The sequence below is a fragment of the Bacillus rossius genome, chromosome 2 (assembly GCF_032445375.1).
Source record: "Bacillus rossius redtenbacheri isolate Brsri chromosome 2, Brsri_v3, whole genome shotgun sequence".
NCBI classification, from domain to species: domain Eukaryota; kingdom Metazoa; phylum Arthropoda; class Insecta; order Phasmatodea; family Bacillidae; genus Bacillus; species Bacillus rossius.
The window spans coordinates 97,785,629-97,808,615 of record NC_086331.1 but is presented as its reverse complement, the minus strand read 5'-3'; the positions used below and the strand labels follow the sequence as shown (position 1 = coordinate 97,808,615).

The 22,987-nt window shown below is 35.1% G+C and overlaps 1 protein-coding gene across 1 annotated transcript in view; it reads right to left on the bottom strand.

Moving 5' to 3' along the window:
- LOC134529496 (four and a half LIM domains protein 3) overlaps positions 1-22,987 on the bottom strand; it is a 411,563-nt gene that overhangs the window by 320,675 nt on the left and 67,901 nt on the right. The window contains exon 2 of the mRNA XM_063363644.1: positions 19,268-19,353. Coding sequence (XP_063219714.1) covers positions 19,268-19,353 — 86 coding nt within the window. The remainder of the gene's footprint in view (positions 1-19,267; positions 19,354-22,987) is intronic.

The window sequence follows — 22,987 nt, the reverse complement described above, 5'->3', positions numbered from 1 at the left end:
TGTTTTGTTTACGAACTGAAAGAAAAGTTTTATGTGTAAGATACCGTTTTTGGTTAATCATTCGTGTGTAATTTTCGTATTCAAATACTTGTATTTATTAGTATAGCACAAACAAATTAGGTAGGTATTCAGTTTTTAATGGTTACAGGAAAAACCAATTTTTAATGATTTAATGGATGATATACTTTAAAAAAAAGTAATTAAAGACGAATTGTTAACCCAAATCTGTGTAACACATGATTTAATGCTTACAGAACAAGCTAAGGCTACATAATTATTTACCTTAAAGTTTAAAAAAAATTATTTTTCTTTGGAGCAATAAACCTTTTTTAACACTTCAATATGGTTGTACATATTATGAATATATTGTTATGAGCGCGAGTCAAAACCGCGATGCGCGCCGGATAGCCACCCCCCCCCCCTCGCACCGTCCACGGTCGCGCTACTGTCACCATTTAGCGACCTGGGAATTCCAGGGCTTACAGAGGCCACCGCAGGAAGTGGCGAAAATATGCGTCGCTGTTCTGGGTGTTTCGGGCGTCGGGTCGGCTCGGGATGACACGACACGTCACAGCCGCTCTCGTCCCTTCGAGAAGGACGCCACGGGTATATAAGCAACGACGCCTCGAGTTCCGAGGGTTCGGAGAGTTCCGTGTGTAGGGGAGTCTCCCCCTCGGGAAATCATACTGGTGATATCTGTGCGATCAGCGAGAGGTGAAGAGTGCAAGTAGCCCTTGGTGAGAGAACCAGACCTATCGGGAGGCGATACCGGCGAGAAGGTCCGTCGAGCCAGTCGCATGCGAGGAGCGAATGTTCAGGACTGTGCTGCGGCGCGACGTGGGTGCGTGTGCGAAGGAAGCAGACAGAAGAGCGAACCACTGTCGAGCCAAGCTCCAGGGGAAAGTGTCAATATTTCAATGATCATTGCTAAGACTAATTGTTGTGGACAGAAATCTTGGGTAGTAATTAAATTTATAGAGTAGTAATTAGTAATGATTAAAACTGAACCAATTAATTGGGCTACCTTTTACGAACCCAATATTTCCCCCAAAATAAATCTTACAATATTAATTATGTAAAACAACGAAATGTCAGAAGTAAATTAATTTAGCATACCGCCCATTTCTTAGTTTGAATTTTTATTAAAGTCCTGTTTCATGGTCATAAAATCAATGCATGTTCTTATTGCGTGTTTTTCCCAGTTAGAATAAACAGAAAATTACACGAAAAACAGAGGTAATCCGATTAAAAACAAATTCTCAGTCGTGAAGCGTAGCCAAGAGAAAATAGCGATGCTGCAAGGGCTGTATTTGGTGTTTATAAGAGAGCAGATGGATACTCCCTGCACGGAAATAAGCACACTAGCGGGTCGCACAGTGAAGCCGCCTCTAACAAACCTACGTCGTTATATACGACTGTTTGACGAGAACCAGTTCCAGAGCGCCAACAACAACATTAACGACCAGTAAAAGACGAGCTTTACGACGCACCTAAAGTTACGGACACTACGCCTGCCAGTCAATTAAGTAAATCTAACTGCCAATTTCACACTGATCCATAATCATACGAACTTAATTAAGTACAGATACCATTTACTTTATTTACTATAAATATATTTCACTCGCTGCATTCAGTACGGTGCTTGATTCTTCTAACAGAGTTAATAGTGATCTGTATGGTTGATGATGCTTTACACTCAACACTTTTAAAGCATGAGATAATCTACATAAATTATGGGTTAGCATTCGAAGTTATTATATATATTATATAATTTACCATAGTAATAAACATTCCACAAAAATAAAAATAAAAACATACACGACATTAACCATTCGAAATTAATAACAATTTGCGCAAAAATTTATACCCAATGCCATAGGTGGTAAATATACGTCTAAAGAAATTTATTTACGTCTAAATAAAAAACAATAAATTTTCCCCTTTATATGATAAAAACGTGGAACAAAACGTTGGTTAAATAAACATTGTAGCGGTGTGCGCGGCCGTTATTGTCCCCGGCACAATTAATTTGAAAAACTGACTGAGGCTCAATGAACACTAAGGCGATGACGCCAACGAGCCTAAGACAGAGCATACATTAGGGATGAAGTTACAAATAGTATCAATTAATACTTCAAAAGCTAAATATTTTACTCTTGAAAAAAAAAACAATGTAAGATGCAATGCATTTAGGCATATTTAAAAAAAAAATCGTACAAACAAGGCAGAATGCACTAGCTTTATTATATGTAAATTATGACAGTTAAATGCGCCTTACAGAATCAATTAGTGTGTCAAATTTCGGCATTTTGAAGAGAATGTGATTTTATACTAGTGTAATCATCATAGTGTGTAGCTTATATATTGAACCTCTGAATTAGTAGTTACTGTGTGTGCTTGTTTTCGTGCTTTATTAGTAGAGACTTTCATATATGGGTCATTCTCCAAAAAGTGTGCAATTTCAGTCCCGGTCAGTTTTAGAGTAATATAACATATTTTTAATGCTTGAAAATGCAACATAAATTCAATGGAAACCAATAAAATTTAAAAAACCTGTAGAAAATCTGAATACAATATAATCTCAGTTTTTATTTGTCACAAAGTGTGCAATATCTCACCTCCGTGGCTTGTCCCCGCCGACAACTAAGCACTTTTATCAGTTCACTTTATTTGAATGGCACAATTTTTATCTGCTTTTATTTATTTGCCATAATGTATACCTGTAAAAAAGGTTTTGTTGATAAAATAAAGTGCATAATTTATTTATTTCATAATTATACTGGGTGTTTTATGTTTGTCCCTCACACAGGTTCTTACCTCCATCAGTAAGACTTGAAACTGTAATAATTTACTATAGAGTGCATTGCAAGAAACAATCTGTAGACAAAAGCAAGGCATGATATTCATTTTGTTTACTCTTAAAAATGCAGTTTAGTAAGTTGTTTCAAATGTGTATTTTCTGAAGTTTGTAGTATGAAATATGGATATTTGTTTTGAAGTTCTCACCTCCGTGATAATTATTTCAAGGTAAGAAACATTGGATTTAACTTTCATTCTATAGATAAATGTAATAATGTGGGGAATAAAAGTGAAATCAACAAACACAAATGTCCTAACCTCAAAAATATCATAATTATTTAACTTCAAGTTTTAAATTCTCACCTCCGTTACCCTCACCTCCGTTACTTGCAATATTCACGGAGGTGAGAAGAAGTAACGGAATAACATTTTTTGCTCTTAAAGATGCATTGCTATTAAATGGATGTTCAATTCTTCTTTGTGACCTACAATTAAGGTTATTATAGTAACAGACACTTCCATTGTTCAAAACTGTAGTATAAATAATCACTATTTTGCAAAATCTACAATGCAGTGTTTAAAAAAATAAAAATAAAAATTATTGAACATGAAATGTCACAAGCTTCTTAAATGTAGCTACGTATTCTATGCAAAACAATTTTTCTGGAGTGATGCTTCAAGAAATGTATGCAAAGTTTACTTTCACTAATAATATTTAATTTGAATTTTAAATATTTTTATTACTTTAACTGTACAACCCTAATTGTAAATAGATTTGTAAAAAATTTAGTTTTTGTATTTGCGGGATCTAGTAAGCTAATTACAGTTCGTTCTACATTTCAGAATGACTAAAAAGGACAACATCTAAGAAATTTATATTTCCTGAAGTTGAGGATACTTCTGTTGTTGCAAGAATAGATATACCTAGTCCAAATTATTGAACAACCTTTGGTGAACAATCGTGGGCATTATTTATTCAGCAATAATCTGGAAGGCTATGAAAACCTTTCATGAAATGTATTTAAAATACTTTTAATTTGTGAGACCAGTGTGTGTGTAATGCAATATTTCAAATTATTACTAGTAAGTTTTAATACTGAATAGAAACTTGAAATCGGAGGCTGATTTAACAGTGCAAATTACTTGCTAACATCAAAATGTGAAATTTAAGTTTATGTAAATTAGCGTAATTGTGTCTTAATATTATAGGTAAATTTTCTGCCTGTCTGTGGTTATTTATTATACTGGCTTCTAGAGATTAACTCTACTCTATGAACTCTTTTCTCACCTCCGTTAACATAATCTCACCTCCGTGAATGTGAACTTTTTAATATATTATCTTTTTGAAGAACAATCACAACAGGAATAATGTACATAATACTGTAGGTAACGTGTAAAAATAATAATGAAAAAATCATATTTTTAAGTTTTGAGATTTCAAAATCCAAATCGCACACTTTTTGGAGAATGACCCATATGAAAAATATATATATATATATATATATATATATATAGTCCTATTAAAGTTTCATTGAGAAAATGGGACATTTTGTACCCATTAAGTTACAATCTTGTAACAATAATGTAGGATAACAGCAATGATCACAACAAAAATGTCGAAAAAAAAAATTACTTTAACAACACATCTGAGACTAATTATACACTTGTTTCGTGGTTGAGCAACAGTTTTTGGAAGCTTGTAGACGATGAAGAAGCTTCGATGTCAACGATTTCGAATTCTTGCAGTAATCCAGGTAATTATGCTGACTTCTCCGATGATGGCGACAGTGACTTTGAAGCTGGTGACAAGACCAAAGACTGTGATGATGCACCTAAAGCTGGAAAGATTGAAGACTGTAATGAAGTCCTAAGACCAAAACGATGGAAACGAAGTGATAAAATAAATTATTCTGATCAAGCTGACGATGATCACTGGGACGATAGTGATCATAAAAATATGTTAATACATATGCAAGGAAGATGACAGTAGCATAAGAGATTGATTACGCGTCATGGGAAGATCCTAACATAATGATCGATTGTCTGAGACTACTGAGGGATCGATTAGTGGAATAAATTATTCGCACCTCAACGATGTAACTTTGATACTCAAAGATCTGAGAGAAGTTGGCTACATACAATGACGACTTGAATGTGTATAAAATTAAAAAAATATATATTTTCGATTTCAAAAGTGATGTTTTATTTCTCGAAATCTGATTTATAACTAATACTGAGTTTTCAAAATACAGCTTCCTTTCTGTGAATTTTCTTCAAAATGTGCTTCCTTTGTCAAATGTGCTTCCAAATGCTTGTAAATGTGATTCCAAATATGCTTCTGTTTCAATAATTGTGTTTATAATTATAAACGTGCTTCCTTTTTGTCGAATATGCTTCCAAATGTGGTTCCTTTTTATTGAGTATGCTTCCAAATATGCTTCCTTTTTATTGAGTACGCTTCCAAATATTTTTCCTTTTTATCGCATCTGCTTCCAAATGTGCTTCCTTTTTATCGGCTGTGCTTTCTTTTTATCGCATGTGCTTCCTTTTTATGAATGTACTTTCTTTTTAAAATGTGCTGCCTTTTCTTGATTGTGGATCGTTATGTCTGTACTCAGGACTGATAACTTAAAGACTGGGAGATGCCTGGGCTATACGCATGACATTGAACATGGCCTGTTCTAAATGTTGGCAGAGTATCGACGAAAAATACCTCTTGGTTCGGATATGCCTGGCCTATGCATATGACATTGTAAGTGAACTGTTGAAAGCGTTCGCAGAATAACGACGAATAATACATCTTGGCTACTGACTGAATGTGTCTGACCACCTACTAGTTACACCTGGCAAACCAACTGGATGTGGCTTGTCACCAACTGGCCACTGAATAGACATATGTCTGGCCACCGACTGGGCGTAACTTGACACCAACTGGACATTTATCCTGACCAACCGAATGGACATGTGTGCCCGAAAATTGGCTGTGGGTGACTACTGATTTGACTGTAATGTAGAACTGCCCTGAAATCCCATGCCAAGGCATGCAAAAGGCCTCGCTTCGCCTTCTAAGAATACTGCAGGAATCGAGAAACCGTAGTAATTTGGTTGTTTATTGTCCTAGTAGAAATTATGTAATACAATTTTAATTGGAATTTTGTTGTTTTATTACTTGAACCTGTCACTTTTTTTGTTAGATTGATGATATATAATTAAATTATAATTTTTGTGCATCAGTCGAAGAAAAAATAGAGGTCAGCAATCGATCGAATCAATCATTATTTTAGTGAGAATTTAATATGAATTTTGGAATTTTCGCCGAATATCTAGCTAAAACATTCCAGATTTTCAAGATGGTGGCCCAGGCAGTCGACAAGATAGCAGATGTCATGGTAATAAATAATTACTGCACTGTTAGCAGGTAAAAACTAAATCAATATGGCGGCAGCACCCTCTAGCAAATTGTAAGTGCGCTACATGGCACTAGCATTCCTTGTATCGATTACTGAAAACAATATGGCGGCAGCGCCTTCTAGCAGATGATGCGGTTAAATAGCGCTCCTGGTAGCAATTATTGAAAAAAAATATGGAGGCAATGCCCCTTAGCAATTGATGCTATTATTCCTTCAAAATAAAATAAAAAATTACAAATCCGAATATGTGCATTATTTTTTTATATTTCTTTTTTATTCCTGGGTCTGGTAAATGTCTCGATTAGCGTGCGGTCAAAATCAAATGTTTTCCAACCCAGAGGTCCGAGCTGTCATGGTTCAAATAACCTCGGTTCCAATGTATTTTGTACAAATAATTTAATTTACTATGTCGATAATGATTACCATAACATTGGCCGGTAATGGAACATCGATATTATATTCATGAGACATAACGATGCTGGTGATCTCTAATAACAAACAGAAGATACAAAGATGTCGGAATTCATGATGGCGGCCTCCAGAAGAACAGAAGAAATCAAGATAGTGGTCGTGAAATCATCCAAGATGGCGACCTCCAGCAGACGAAAAAGATGGCGGATTTGCTGTCAGAATATAAAAAAGGTGACTCTGGTGTTATATCCAAGACGGCGGCTGTAACGAAACGTGTAACGATAGTGTAACGATAATGTAACTCAAAATGAGGGTAAAACAATATGGCATCAAAACTAAATGGTAGAATATTCTAAAAAATCCAAAATGGCGTAATCCAAGATGGTGGACCCAAATGGCCGCTAGGGTCAAGATCATCCAAGATGGCCGCAATTATGCCAAAATCCAAGATGGCCGCCATAACATCACAATACAAGATGGCGGACCGACAATCCAATCCTGAACCCGGACCCAGGTCTAGGAGCCCCCAATATAAATTACTAACGTCATCGTATAAATTGTTCGCGGCACTGTCGTGATCCCCAAGAAAACATCTAATACAAGTTTGGATGTCTACGATGCCATTGAATACTTCGTTATCCTACCAGTGCATAAAATTGTATAATAAAATATATGCTGATACTACACGCCTCGTTCGTCATTTGACACATTTGGTATACCCATAAAGTATACCATTACAATTTTTTTCAAGTTTTATTCAAGCACTTATCAGCAAGGATGTTCTTACGACCATGATCAGACTCTAGAACATCAGTGAAATATAGCGACCAAGCCTTCATTTTGCTACTTGCAAGATTGATGAGTTGGTCTAAACGGGTGTCTGGTTTGTTATTTATGTATAAACATGTCCATATAATTTCTACAACTGGTACATGGGCTCATCTGGCCACAACTCGGCTGACGCTGCTAGCTTAGAGACTATTTCGCGCGGCAATGACGCGGCAACAATCGGGTGTAGCCAAGTCAGGAGACTGCAGTTGCTACACCACTCACTGCACTTACTGTTGGTAAGGATGAATAATTACACATTGCAGATCATTGCAACGAAGCATGTACTGTAAAAAAGATTCGAAAGATTACATTACAATATTGCTTGTAGTTTTGGAAAAAAAGTACACATTCTGTAATTTTACACAAATGTTTCTAGAAAACAGAAGTGTAATGCTGGCTTCGGTTAAATTGCAGGATGGTACATCTTAAATTAAAATATTTTATGTTGTTATGTCCAACTTTGAATATAAATGTGTAGATATAATTGCAATAAGTTTATCTTTTCATCGTGGCTATAGTTTTTTTTTTTAAACACTTCAGTCATTGTGAAATTGCATGATATTTACTAGAAAAAAAATTATAACAAAGTATCTGCAAAATTAAATATGCATGTTGGCAAAATTTCATTTGGCTTTATTTACATTCATTCTTACTGTAACTCCTCGCTTTGCTAAAGAGGCGCGGCAAAGTCACTCAAAATACCCCTTAAAAATTATTTGCCTAAAACGACCCTCAGAGAAACCCCAGCCTATTGTGCTCACTGAGTTGGCGGTTAACATCTTAAAACTCTGAAAACCAAAGGCAAAATTAATAGTAGTGGATACGGTACCAATCAGCAGTGTACCATTTACGAAACACAAAAAATATGTTGGTAAAACACAATATTTGATTGGTCTTATGACCCAAAGCTAAAGTTGAAGTAGCCTGGCACACACCTTCACAAACCACAGGTTTACAGCATTAATACAATAGCTGCTTGAATTAAAATCATAAACAACCTTAATACATCTAATATTGTAATAATCCCTAAACCAAGCACGATAAAAATGGCCACAACACTGAATAGACTAAATATCGCCTGCAAACAATATTGTTAAAAAAAATTTTTTTAATACACACTATAACCAGGATATATTTATATAAATACGCAAAAAAAAATATACAGCTGACTATTAAACTTTTCTTTGACGTATGCTTTTACAAAAAAAAATATATTAAAGTTCAAAAAAGTTTTGCCAAACATTTATACAAAAAACCAAATTTTTCCCAGTCTGTACTCTTAATTTCAGGGAGCTATGTTTCGTCGTATTCCTTCCCTACCACGCCGCCTCAGGAGCACAGCTATTAGTTTATTATGTAATAGTACCAAAACCAGGCTGTTTACTAGGGAATTCAGACGACTGTACCTCGTGACGACATTAACCCAGAGTCCTCCAAGCCACTCTACTCGCAGCCGCACCAGCTCTGGGCTAACGTCGTAACAGTCCAATGATCTTGGGCGCGATTACCTTGCGGGTCGGATTACTCTTGCACAATTTCCGACATTAACCATAAACATCCACATCAAAACATAACTGACTAAAAACTCCTCAGCTCGCTTCGGTCTGAATTTATTTTAAAACTGTGCGCATGCCTCTGATTCTTCACTTTACATCCCCTAATACAATTCGTAAACCTAGAAAAAGTTATAATTTACCTATTATTTCCACATTAAAAAGGACAAAATAATCAAATAGGATAAAAAATACATTTTGATAAAATAAATTTTTATACATCTAAAAATGCAAAAGTTTCTTCTACTTCCAACACCAACAAATGACTGAGGTGCACAGCATCAGAAACTATAACGCTCCGTGCGCAACTGTCCAAAAAGCCATAAGTCACTTTTTAAAGAGCTCGCCAAACACGTCTTGTCGCAGGGCACGGCGCTGGCTGTCCCTACACTCCACACATCATGTACTATGGCCTACAGCCTTTGCCTACACAGACTCTCTCGGCAACAAATCCAGCCAGGGCATAATCCGATTAGGAGATAAGTGTATATTTTACATGTGTATATTCGGACAAGTCCAAACTGGGCATGGGTTCCGAGAACCGGGAAATAGATACGCCATTTCCAATCGCGGCGCGGATTCTAGCAACTGAACAGCTACGTCGAGAGGTTGAGACCCATCCCAACTTCGGCGCCACCGAATAGCCATTAGCCCACAATGTACCCCAGGTTACCGGGCAGTACCGATACGGGCCCATGCCTATCACATCCCTGGGACCCCTCGGCCACCCAGTTGCTCGTGATCCAGCCGAGGACATCCACCTCTACTGGCTCTGCAGGCTAGTATTCAGCCTTGCGGCCTGGCACGAGCGCGCCGCGCCTGCACACACTTCTCGCCTCGCCGCGCCGAGTGCTGCAGTTGACTCTCACCCGAAACACACACCCAAACAGCGTGGCGGTCGAAGACACTCCACTCCCCCACATAATGTTTGGCAAAATCGTCACAAAAGATCGTTCCTAAACCAGCACATTCATAATAAAATATTATTTAAACAGCAGTAATTCAAAAAAATTAAACAGTACATACCCAGAAATAACACACACAGAAAAAGTAATAAATAATTACAACCAAAAAAAAATGAGGCGCAGAACCGCATTATTAATCTTTATATGGCACTAGTCATACACATTGTAATGCTAATGTTTATGCTAATTAATTGAATATTGTATATTTCACTCATAGGAATTTGAGGTAAAATTTACACATCCATTGCATACCTAAACTGCTATAACACAGAGTAAAAATAGACGAACAGGTAAGAAAAATGTACCACATTATAGCAACTGCAATATTACACTTTTGATAGTAATATTTTTACTTGAATACAGTTTTAAGAAACGCGTACATTAATGATGATAAAATACAAAGAACATTAGTTAAGACTGTTCTGCCATTTACAGTACGTATATGTAAAATTAAACAATAATTTTCAAATTGTGACTGAAGGACGCCAATATGAACTTGACATCACGCACCATGTCATGGCAAATGCAATAGGACAAGTTAACGCAGCTCACGCCATCTATAATTGTCACTTCATAAAACTCGCAAGAGTGCAGCTAGGTGACGCAATGACTAGAACAATGGAATCGTATTCCAGTGAACCCGGGTTTACATCCCGAAATAACTCCAGGCTAATAATGCTTTCTTTAGATGATTGCTTAAGAGGCCGTGTCACAAATTTGCGCTCCTATCTATATCAATGTTATTTTAAAAGGCAGTTTTTCTCAAAGTCTATAAGAGGTAGGGGCCAGAAATTTTGCCTACTGAAAGTATACAATACATTTAACATAACCGCTTTTTTCAAATTTAGTTATCATATCATATATTATTTCTGTGATGAAAAAAATATAATCAATATTTTGATTTGTCCAGATACAGTGGAATTTTGCTTATATTTATAATTATTTAGCAAAAACTGAAAAGGCCATTGAAATGTATTGTACATCACCTTCCGATCAGTGTCTTCATGATCATGATGGGTTTAAAAACCTGGTTGTAATCAAGTCTTTAACTATTTCATGACAACATTTATACTTAATAATTTGGAGATAGGCCTTTTCTATCCTAAGCCCCTGAGCTTTCACTATCTGGTCTGGCGACCGACCTGACACTCTTCAACCACCCCAAGGGTCTCCGATTGCACATCCGATAAAAAAAAAGCTGTTCGTTCATTTGTTTTTGTGTCACAGACTTCACACATTTATGCCAAGGGAATATTCCGCTGATGTGACGCCATACGAATGTATTATTCGCGACCATACAACTTTTTTGTTTGTCATCGGGAAGAAATGTTCATTTTGAATTGAGCATTTTTAAATGTCAGCGTAGAATATGCTTATCTGCCCATTTTGTTTCTTTCCATAATAATGAGTAAAGTTAACATTGTCATAGACATTTTATTATATTCGTTTGCCGTCCAAGTAAACCTGTCACTATATCGCACGTAATTATATATTTTACTAATTTGTTAGTTGTCATTTTATTTAAGTTACAAATAACAGTAATCAAAAACTATTACTTAATAGTCCAGAAAAGAGATTGAGTTATTATTCATTTAATAGGGGTTTAAAATATGGTACTACATACATATTATATATATTATATATATTATACATATTATATATATTATACATATATTATCTTGTTGTCTTCTTTGTAACTTTACTGGAAGAATGGCATTTGGTATGTATGTTAACTCACAATGAAAATACTTCAGAAGTACTCAACAGTGAACAACCTAGGCCCTATACTAATTTCATTATGTTCATGGAAATATAATTAAAATTACAAATAATGAACTGTATGTGTTTCACGTAGAGATATCGTACGAACTGTATGTGGTACAGACCAACACTTGCTAAGGCTCTGAAAATACTTAATTTCAGTTAATGTGTGGAGAATATTAAAAGTTAGAAATAATGATATATATAAAACAATGCAAAGTTATCAGCATAAAAATAGAAGTTATTTTTACGTAGCGCCTATTGGAATGAATATTTTGTGTTGAATTATGTGGCATGATTAATATTCTCTTATGGTATGTGTGTTTTGTTAAAATCTTATAAAACATAACTTACTGTTGAAGGATTTTCATTTTTTTTGTTATGATCTTATTTAAACAAGTTTTAATTATATTACACATGTCTATTTTAAAATCATTTTAATGTATACTTATAGAATTGTAATAGGCTTTATAAGGACTCTCAAAATGCATGTGAGTATCTATAATTATCTACATCACCATTATGGCCGTTTCACAAGATCAAATATTTATTGAATTCAATCAGTTGCATTCATTGTACATGATTTTCAATTTGTACATTGAATTCAATACAAATTGAAGATGTTATTCAACTAAGCTTATTAACTTATAAGTATTTTGTTTGTCCAGTACATAAAAGTAAAAGATTCTTTATTATTTAAATAATGAGCATCTATAAGCAATAACGTTTTCTAAATATTTACATAAACATAATGAAATCTAATTTTTCAATACTTTATATCTACGATCACATCAACGGCAGTATTATGTAATCAATGAGGTAATGAAATATCTTTAAAAGATATTTTCTCCTCTGTAAAGTAAATTTGTGATACAGCCCTCTTAATGTTAGTCTAGTGAGTTATTTCGTCTTCTAATATGCTACAACAATATATAAAACTAAGTTTTGTTAGTGTTTTAGTCTTTTGTAATGTTAAAGTGTAATGTAATCAATTCATTTTTTTTTGTAAATTCTTATTCATAAAGATACATATCATAATAAGATAAATAGTAATATTTGTAAATTTAGATTCTTTGAAACAACATCGATAAGAGGTTCTCTCTCCTACCTCTGTTAAACTGTATGATGGTGCATTGTAAAAAAATTAGGTAGTCTGACTTAAGTGAGATTGTATTTAGATTGTGTGTAATGCATATGCAATATCTAAGCATAAGAATTTATGTTATTATCCTTTTAAAACGTTACACTATGAATTTCGTATACTTTTTAATGTCAACTACCATTATTTTTCACGGAATATTACATCCAGATAAAGAATAATTACCACATGTTTGAAGATTAATTGTATTCCGATACATTTAAAGTATTAAAATTTTTAGATACGACTCATACTACAGTTGTAAATGTGAGGTTTCTTGATTCTGAATTCCTGCACCGCAATTTCCTAGTGAGCCGCCGGTCAGATTGTCATCCTCTCAGATTGTCGAGGAACCAGATACATTTTTCGTCGAGTAATCTGGCGGTATAGTAGTTTTATCACGCGCTGCGGTTACAGTTACTTCGGTTGAATAAGCCACTAAATCTTACTGTTAAGAGGCCGTGTCAGTAAATTTTTATTTCCAATATTCTGGTCTAGAAGTTCTCTCTTTTAACAGTGAGATTTAGTGGCTTATTCAACCGAAGTAACTGTAACCGCAGCGCGTGATAAAGCTACTATACCGCCAGATTACTCGACGAAAAATGTATCTGGTTCCTCGACAATCTGAGAGGATGACAATCTGACCGGCGGCTCACTAGGAAATGGCGGATGCGGGGATTCAGAGTCAAGAAACCTCACATTTACAACTGTAGTATGAGTCGTATCTAAAAATTTTAATACTTTAAATGTATCGGAATACAATTAATCTTCAAACATGTGGTAATTATTCTTTATCTGGATGTAATATTCCGTGAAAAATAATGGTAGTTGACATTAAAAAGTATACGAAATTCATAGTGTCACGTTTTAAAAGGATAATAACATAAATTCTTATGCTTAGATATTGCATATGCATTACACACAATCTAAATACAATCTCACTTAAGTCAGACTACCTAATTTTTTTACAATGCACCATCATACAGTTTAACAGAGGTAGGAGAACCTCTTATCGATGTTGTTTCAAAGAATCTAAATTTACAAATATTACTATTTATCTTATTATGATATGTATCTTTATGAATAAGAATTTACAAAAAAAAAATGAATTGATTACATTACACTTTAACATTACAAAAGACTAAAACACTAACAAAACTTAGTTTTATATATTGCTGTAGCATATTAGAAGACGAAATAACTCACTAGACTAACATTAAGAGGGCTGTATCACAAATTTACTTTACAGAGGAGAAAATATCTTTTAAAGATATTTCATTACCTCATTGATTACATAATACTGCCGTTGATGTGATCGTAGATATAAAGTATTGAAAAATTAGATTTCATTATGTTTATGTAAATATTTAGAAAACGTTATTGCTTATAGATGCTCATTATTTAAATAATAAAGAATCTTTTACTTTTATGTACTGGACAAACAAAATACTTATAAGTTAATAAGCTTAGTTGAATAACATCTTCAATTTGTATTGAATTCAATGTACAAATTGAAAATCATGTACAATGAATGCAACTGATTGAATTCAATAAATATTTGATCTTGTGAAACGGCCATAATGGTGATGTAGATAATTATAGATACTCACATGCATTTTGAGAGTCCTTATAAAGCCTATTACAATTCTATAAGTATACATTAAAATGATTTTAAAATAGACATGTGTAATATAATTAAAACTTGTTTAAATAAGATCATAACAAAAAAAAATGAAAATCCTTCAACAGTAAGTTATGTTTTATAAGATTTTAACAAAACACACATACCATAAGAGAATATTAATCATGCCACATAATTCAACACAAAATATTCATTCCAATAGGCGCTACGTAAAAATAACTTCTATTGTTATGCTGATAACTTTGCATTGTTTTATATATATCATTATTTCTAACTTTTAATATTCTCCACACATTAACTGAAATTAAGTATTTTCAGAGCCTTAGCAAATGTTGGTCTGTACCACATACAGTTCGTACGATATCTCTACGTGAAACACATACAGTTCATTATTTGTAATTTTAATTATATTTCCATGAACATAATGAAATTAGTATAGGGCCTAGGTTGTTCACTGTTGAGTACTTCTGAAGTATTTTCATTGTGAGTTAACATACATACCAAATGCCATTCTTCCAGTAAAGTTACAAAGAAGACAACAAGATAATATATGTATAATATATATAATATGTATAATATATATAATATGTATGTAGTACCATATTTTAAACCCCTATTAAATGAATAATAACTCAATCTCTTTTCTGGACTATTAAGTAATAGTTTTTGATTACTGTTATTTGTAACTTAAATAAAATGAAGTAATAGTTTTTGATTACTGTTATTTGTAACTTAAATAAAATGACAACTAACAAATTAGTAAAATATATAATTACGTGCGATATAGTGACAGTTTTACTTGGACGGCAAACGAATATAATAAAATGTCTATGACAATGTTAACTTTACTCATTATTATGGAAAGAAACAAAATGGGCAGATAAGCATATTCTACGCTGACATTTAAAAATGCTCAATTCAAAATGAACATTTCTTCCCGATGACAAACAAAAAAGTTGTATGGTCGCGAATAATACATTCGTATGGCGTCACATCAGCGGAATATTCCCTTGGCATAAATGTGTGAAGTCTGTGACACAAAAACAAATGAACGAACAGCTTTTTTTTTATCGGATGTGCAATCGGAGACCCTTGGGGTGGTTGAAGAGTGTCAGGTCGGTCGCCAGACCAGATAGTGAAAGCTCAGGGGCTTAGGATAGAAAAGGCCTATCTCCAAATTATTAAGTATAAATGTTGTCATGAAATAGTTAAAGACTTGATTACAACCAGGTTTTTAAACCCATCATGATCATGAAGACACTGATCGGAAGGTAATGTACAATACATTTCAATGGCCTTTTCAGTTTTTGCTAAATAATTATAAATATAAGCAAAATTCCACTGTATCTGGACAAATCAAAATATTGATTATATTTTTTTCATCACAGAAATAATATATGATATGATAACTAAATTTGAAAAAAGCGGTTATGTTAAATGTATTGTATACTTTCAGTAGGCAAAATTTCTGGCCCCTACCTCTTATAGACTTTGAGAAAAACTGCCTTTTAAAATAACATTGATATAGATAGGAGCGCAAATTTGTGACACGGCCTCTTAAAAGAGAGAACTTCTAGACCAGAATATTGGAAATAAAAATTTACTGACACGGCCTCTTAACTTCGTTCCTAATATCCTTCATTTATTTCAGTGATGCCGTCTGACATGACCTCTAGGTTGAAAAGACGCTAAGCATTCATAAAATAGAAAATATGAAAGAAAAAAGTTCTAAAGTCTCTCGGAACATTCTTTCTTCAAACAATATTTTTTTTGCATTATTCGCAATTTTTGGTGCACTCTAAAGTGTAACCGCATTCCTCGTGCATTGCATAGGGCCACATTTCTGGCATTTTCTATCCCACTATCATTGATCCAGTTGTCATTACGAAAGAGACTATATAATTTTGCACAGTTGAAATAAGGTGGTTATTATTATTATTATTATTATTATTGATTTCTCACATAAAATGCCCAAGTAAACAAACTACGGGTTGCCAAAAAGATAAACAAATCACCCAATTCACTAAGAAAAAAAGTATGGTTGCAAGATTCTAATGTCGATACACACAATCCCCATATTACTATGAGTATATATATATATATATATATATATATAGGTGCTTAACAACTATCTGTTACTGCATCACAAAAAAATGTTTTAGCATTGGTTTATACTCACAAGTTACGGATTATTATAAATATTTTACAGAACCATTCTGTTCTGTTCGATGCTCATTTTTCTCCACGCATCTTTCACGTTTCGCGCTGGATTATACGAGTGAGTAGATCAATATTATAAAAAGCGGGGGTAAAAAGATTCCGAAAAAATATGCCAGACATGGTGTTTGCAGAAATGCAATTGCAGTACGAAAACGGTACTACACCAATTTCAGTTATTAAAAAAAACTCCAAATTGAAATATGTTACAATACGAAGTTTCCATTTTATCGCGTCATCGGCAAGTTGGCAACTAATACATGTTATTTTCAGAAAAGCTTTCTGCTCGTTTACAACCTCTAAAACAAACAGCTATCTCAGCTGAGTGTCATCAATCATCGTTTAGTTCTTTAAGCATGAAAGGCTTAGCGACCACGCCCAAGATTTTCCTTTCTCCTCCGCGATCGTTCTTTCAAGCAATGTTCCTGATAAGAGGGGGTAGGGGTTTCCGGAAATACCAATCTACGAAGCATTCCCACGGGAAAATATTTGTTATGTAGTTATACGGCTCAAAATGTCTTCTCGAGTAGTTTCAGCTAACGATACCCAACTTACCTGCATACCAGAGTAAAATCAACGTACAGTCACGCTTTTATGCCCGAGCGTCTTTCCCAGTGTTCCCATACTCTCACTCTACACAATCTCCATGTTTCCTGTTCTCCCTGTCCTACAAAAAAAATTCTTCAGTCACATTAATCAATTTAGCACCTAATTATTGTTACGATTTATGTGGGGAGAACTACTGGGTTCGTAATGAGATAGCCCAAATAATTAGTACAGTTTTATTTATTACTAATGTCTACTCTATAAATTTAATTACTGCACTCAAGATTTTTGTCTACAACAATTAGTCTTACAGTGATAATTGAAATATCAACACTTTCCACTAGAGGTAGGAAGTGTCGCGTCATTTTATCATTTTCCCAGTGTTTTCCATGTTTTGAAGACACCTTTTCCTTTTCCTGAGATTCCCCTGTTTCACAGATTTTTCCCTGTCTCCGGGAACCCTGCCTTACACACCTCACGCACTTATGGACCAAACCACAGAGTGGATATGAACGTAGAGTGTGTAGAATAGTTGTAGCCAGCATGTACGGTGCCAATACCACGACAATTGTTCGCTTGACCGATCTCACCATTAAGGATACATACCGAAAAAAGAACCTTAGGTCACAAACTAGCCTATAGATTAGAACTCCATTAAAATTCGTCAGCTCATTTTATATTAGCTTCTCATCACCAGAAACGTTGTCTACAAACATTTCACATCAAAACAAGTATTAAAAACATGGAAAAAATGGCATTTTTTCACTCGTAGATGCACGCCAGTATAAAGAGAAGAAAATTTTTCACATTTACACTGACACATATCTAGGCTGGATCCGCCGAAGCCAAAACTCGCTCCATATATAAATTGACTCTGCGGTCGAAACCCACTTTATAAATCGTCGACCGAGCGACATGAAGTGGCGAACACAGGACAAGAACTCGGAAAGGCACGGGTTGGAATCCAGGCGAATGTGCTCAGTTAACAATATAAACTTCGCAGCGATCAAGGAGTGCACATTCTTAATGAACATGCATTGGCAATACAAACAATTAATACTAATTTAAAAAAAAATAATTTTACAATTTCATAGTCTATGTTTATTTGAAAAATTACGCAGTATAAATAAAGCTTTTTCACGTGCATAAAATGTCACGAGAATTAAAAATAATTATGAACACTTGCAATTTTACTGCTATTTTATAGCACTTAGTAAAATCGGGTCTACAACTTTGTTAAGGATTATAAGATACAAGGCTGCTATTAAGATAAATTTTCAGGAACAGCCCTTTAATGATTATGGCAATAAAATTAAATAACCATGCCGTATAAGACCTAAACTTAAAATAGAATCCAAAGATATGTAACGATATTTGCTATTATCTCGTCAAGGTTATAACATCACAGAACCTCGACTTCATGGGCTAAATCATTAACAGTTATCAACCAGTTTTTAATTATTAATTTTTATTAGAAAGTATTAAAATTTTAATCAATACTTCCAAATGTTTACGAAATAAAAGTTTTTTTTAAATAACGATATTAAATAAAACAATATGGTTAATGATCGTTAAAAATGTGAGAGAATTAAAATAAATATACCTAAGTAACAATCACAATAAGATGGCTACCTTTGAGACTGGAATATAGCAGTACACAAAATAGTTTACAACTTTAATGTTTTAATTTCTAATTGAATAATAAAACAATTGTCAAATAATCCCCTACGTGCAATTTTACTGCGAGTATCAAGTTCAGGCCAAGGTCACAGGGCAATGCAATCAAATCTTACGGTCATCCTTAACAATTACCCCCAAACCTTGGTGACATTACCGCATCAACAATAAATGTACCTACTAACGTTTTTGTAAATCATTTTCATAGCAGTAATTTCGCTAATCAGGTTGAAAGCGGTATGAAATGTCACGTGGGCAGCGGTTTTCAGGTAAACCAACCGGACGTGTTAGTAAGAAAGTGAGACACGCCAACTTACCGCCATGTGTGAGCCGTGAAGCCGGGGCACGCATCCTTGCAGTCCAAACATGGCTGACCTTCGTCCACCTCCTGCACCACGACGCCCTGAAATCACCAAGCTCATGACAGAAGAAAAAAAAACAACATTACGAAATGTAGGTAATCCTGGTAAGTCAGAATCTATTTTTAAAAATTGAAATTAAAAATATATTATTTAATTTATATCCCTGTATGTACCTAATTCTAGCACTAATGAAAACAAACAACAAGCAATCAGATTTTTATGATATGCCTTGTAATAGAAAAATTGCAAAACCTAATTTTCATTAAATACTCTGGTTAGTACGTAAATTTAGAACCTGACATTTACTTTTCAATTACATTCAAAATCACTTACACATGAAAACTAATTTAAATGATGTGGGATTAGTGTAAAAAAAAAAGGGAATCGCTGAACACGGCGACAAAAATGCAAATGATAAAGACACGCTGAAAGATTCATATAAATTATAAAAATAGTTTAAAAATAAAAATAAAATATTTTAAGACTGCATACATAAAAACTATCTTGAACTTAACCTTAAGTAAAAAAAAAAATAAAATAAAAAGAACAGACTTTTTTGAACTCCCGGTAAAACATCAGCAAGGTAATTTTCGGAAATGATGTATGAAAGCATGCTACATAGACTCGTGTACGCACATTTGAAATATAAAAGTTTACAGGGTTAATTTTGTAATAAATGACAAAATACTTGAGAAAAATTTCGAATTTTTACAGTGTATTCTGCAATTTGTGAAAATCTTAATGGTGGCACTAGTCTCCGTAAATAATAAAACAGGAGGAGCTCTATTTCTATACGGACTGATGGGACTTGTTCTTCAGAATCAATATCATCGTGTACACGATAGCTGCCTCGGTGTAGCACTTGACTAAACCGTGCTCTGAAAGTGGCTAGAAAGTGAAAGCATGCGTTGCCCGCCAGACAGGAATTCGGTGATGCGCATCGGCATGCGGACCTGGCAACCGCGCTGTGCCTGTGTGCAAATGTGGCTTAGCACAGACAGCGCGTTTAACAACGTGGCGCAATCGTAACACAATGAATGAATGAATGAATTGAGAATTGATTACGGCTTCACGTGCCGTCTACATTGAGGTCATTATCGAGTGATGATAGGTTGAAATTGTGCGAAGGTGCAGCGGCGTAATGCATCTGTGGGGAACACGTGAGTGCCACGGATATCACCCACCGACACACATCGTCGTATTCGACCCTACAGGGAAACGAAACTCGTATCACTTTGGCTGAACGAAAGTGATCTGACCACTCGCCCGCAGTGGTTCTTCGTATATTATATCGCAATCAAATCGAGACGGACCAGAGTTCTAATTCCGGGTAAAAAATTGTGATTTCTGTTTAACATAGCTTCCCCGAAATTACTCCAAGAGTAGTTCTGTAACTGTTCCTTCAATAGGCCATGACTAGGAGCATGTGTTATTCTGCAAAAAAAAAAAAAAAAAAAAGTATAGCAATATTTTGAAACACTATAGCGTCGTCTGAGTTTCGTGACTATTTGAATTTCTTCCAGGTACATGTATTTCGTCTGTAACCCGAATAACAGCAATTCTGTGCGAAAGATAACGCGTCCTGGATGGCCCCCGTCAAAAAGGGCAACGGCTTCTCTTGAAGACGACCACCGATCACAATGAAGAAACTGCTGGCGCAGATAGAGGGTGTCCACATCTGCATTATTACATGGGTGAAGCTTTATTTTTTCTTCAGTTCATGGTCTCCGCCATGTTGGTTAGACGCCCAAAACATTGGCTGAAGTGTAGTGTTTGCATTGCGGAAACAGTTTTAAGTGGCTGTATTTTAAGGAAGGTGTTGTTTTAACGACAGAGATTCTAATCATACTTTTATACCATTATCTGACGTGATCAAGCAAAATTTTCGCAATGTTTTAAGCGTGACAATATGGCGATGGCGAAGTAAAAAATGTGACCAACTACTTCACAGCATGCCATCTCCTGACAACTCCTAACTTTAGGGGCACAGGCACACCTTGTTGCAGTCTAACAAGCGTTCAAATATTTTCGTAAAAAAATAAATGCCACAAGTCATGAGCCACTCCTTCCCCAATTTCCCTGACTCGCTTTAATTGTGCATGTGTCGGTCTCTAAAGAGCACACTGTCGACGAGATGTCAACGCCTAAAAATAAATCAGCAACGCGTCCCCTAAGTGTTGTCACTCATCTTGGAGGGGCGAAATACGTTTGCCAAAATGACTGCCATGAATAATGTTAGGAGCAGCTGCAGACATAGTAAGTGTGTGTGTGTGTGTGTATATATATATATGTATATATATAGTTTATATTTTACGTCATGCCTAAGAGGTCATTCGCGAGTAATATAATTAAGGACAAAAATCACTAATATTAGGGGGGAAAATCGACCATGGCCTGAGTGAGGAAGAATCCCAGCATTACTAGGGCCGTGAATTTAAAACAAAATCTCATCGCGCATTAGAAGAGACCTGCAAAATTCGCGGATTCATTCAGTGATAGGCTAGAATTCAAACACATATACCTCTTAGATAATTTTGCTATTGGCTTACTGTTCATCTGGACGAATCTTAACCAGTTATAAACCCTCAACCAAAGAAGGATCGAATCACAGACAAACCAGCTGAGACGACTTACAAGTTGGCAGCCAATGAACTTGCGTTATTTGCCCGAGTGTACAGGGGTATGTGCAGGCTATCCTGAAGGCCATCGAAACCGCGAATTTTGCAGGTCTCTACTCATTAGACTGCAATAAGTAGAGACCGGAAAAATTCGCGAATTCATTTCGCGATAGGCTAAAATACAAATAGTTATACCTAAGTGCTGCCTCTGCTATTGGCTCGCAACTCACCTGGATGACTCTGGGCCAATTAGAAACACCAAACCAAAGCTTTATCGAATCACAGGCTGCTACGTTGAGACGTCTCACAAGACAGCAGCCAATCAGTGGGTGACATTTGACCGAGTGTACGTATAACTATGGAGTTCATCCTACAGGGCATTGAACCCGCGAATTTTTCCGGTCCCTAGCAATAAGGTATGACAGGGCTAGCGAGAGTTCCCTTGTAATTGGCGGCCGTCTGCAAGAGAGCCATTACCCTATTTGGCCGGGCCATTCAGACAGCGTTTCCTTCCGCACTGGATGGCTGTGACTTGTGTGCTGACTGTAGACGTGTACCTGAATTAAACCCCACCCACCCACGAAACACCGACAATTCTCTAAAGTTGTTAACACACAGCTGGTCTGGAAATATTTTTGCGACAAAAGCACGGCCCCAGCATTGTATGTAGTGAGTTCAGAAAACAGTGGAAAACTGGAATCAGGAAGGCTTGAGCGTTATCAAAATCCTGATGCCCTAGAATGCGATTTCAGTGTGTCTAGGCGCCACATCACTTTAGTTTTCACAGATTTGAGATTTTATGCATGTTTCATTTTTACAGACTCCTGTTCTAATTATAACTGTGCAGACAAGTTAAAGTAGAAGTTTCAGGGCAGATTTTATGTACACTTAAAATTGCGTTATCAGCAAAATTTATGAGGGAACAAAATACTGTTTCATATTTTGGTGCAAAAGAACATGTTTCATTATGTAGGTTGTGTTTCACAAAAAATGAGAATCATAAACTAATTTTATTAATCAAGCGGTACTTGCACAAAGTAGAATTTTATCGCAGTAT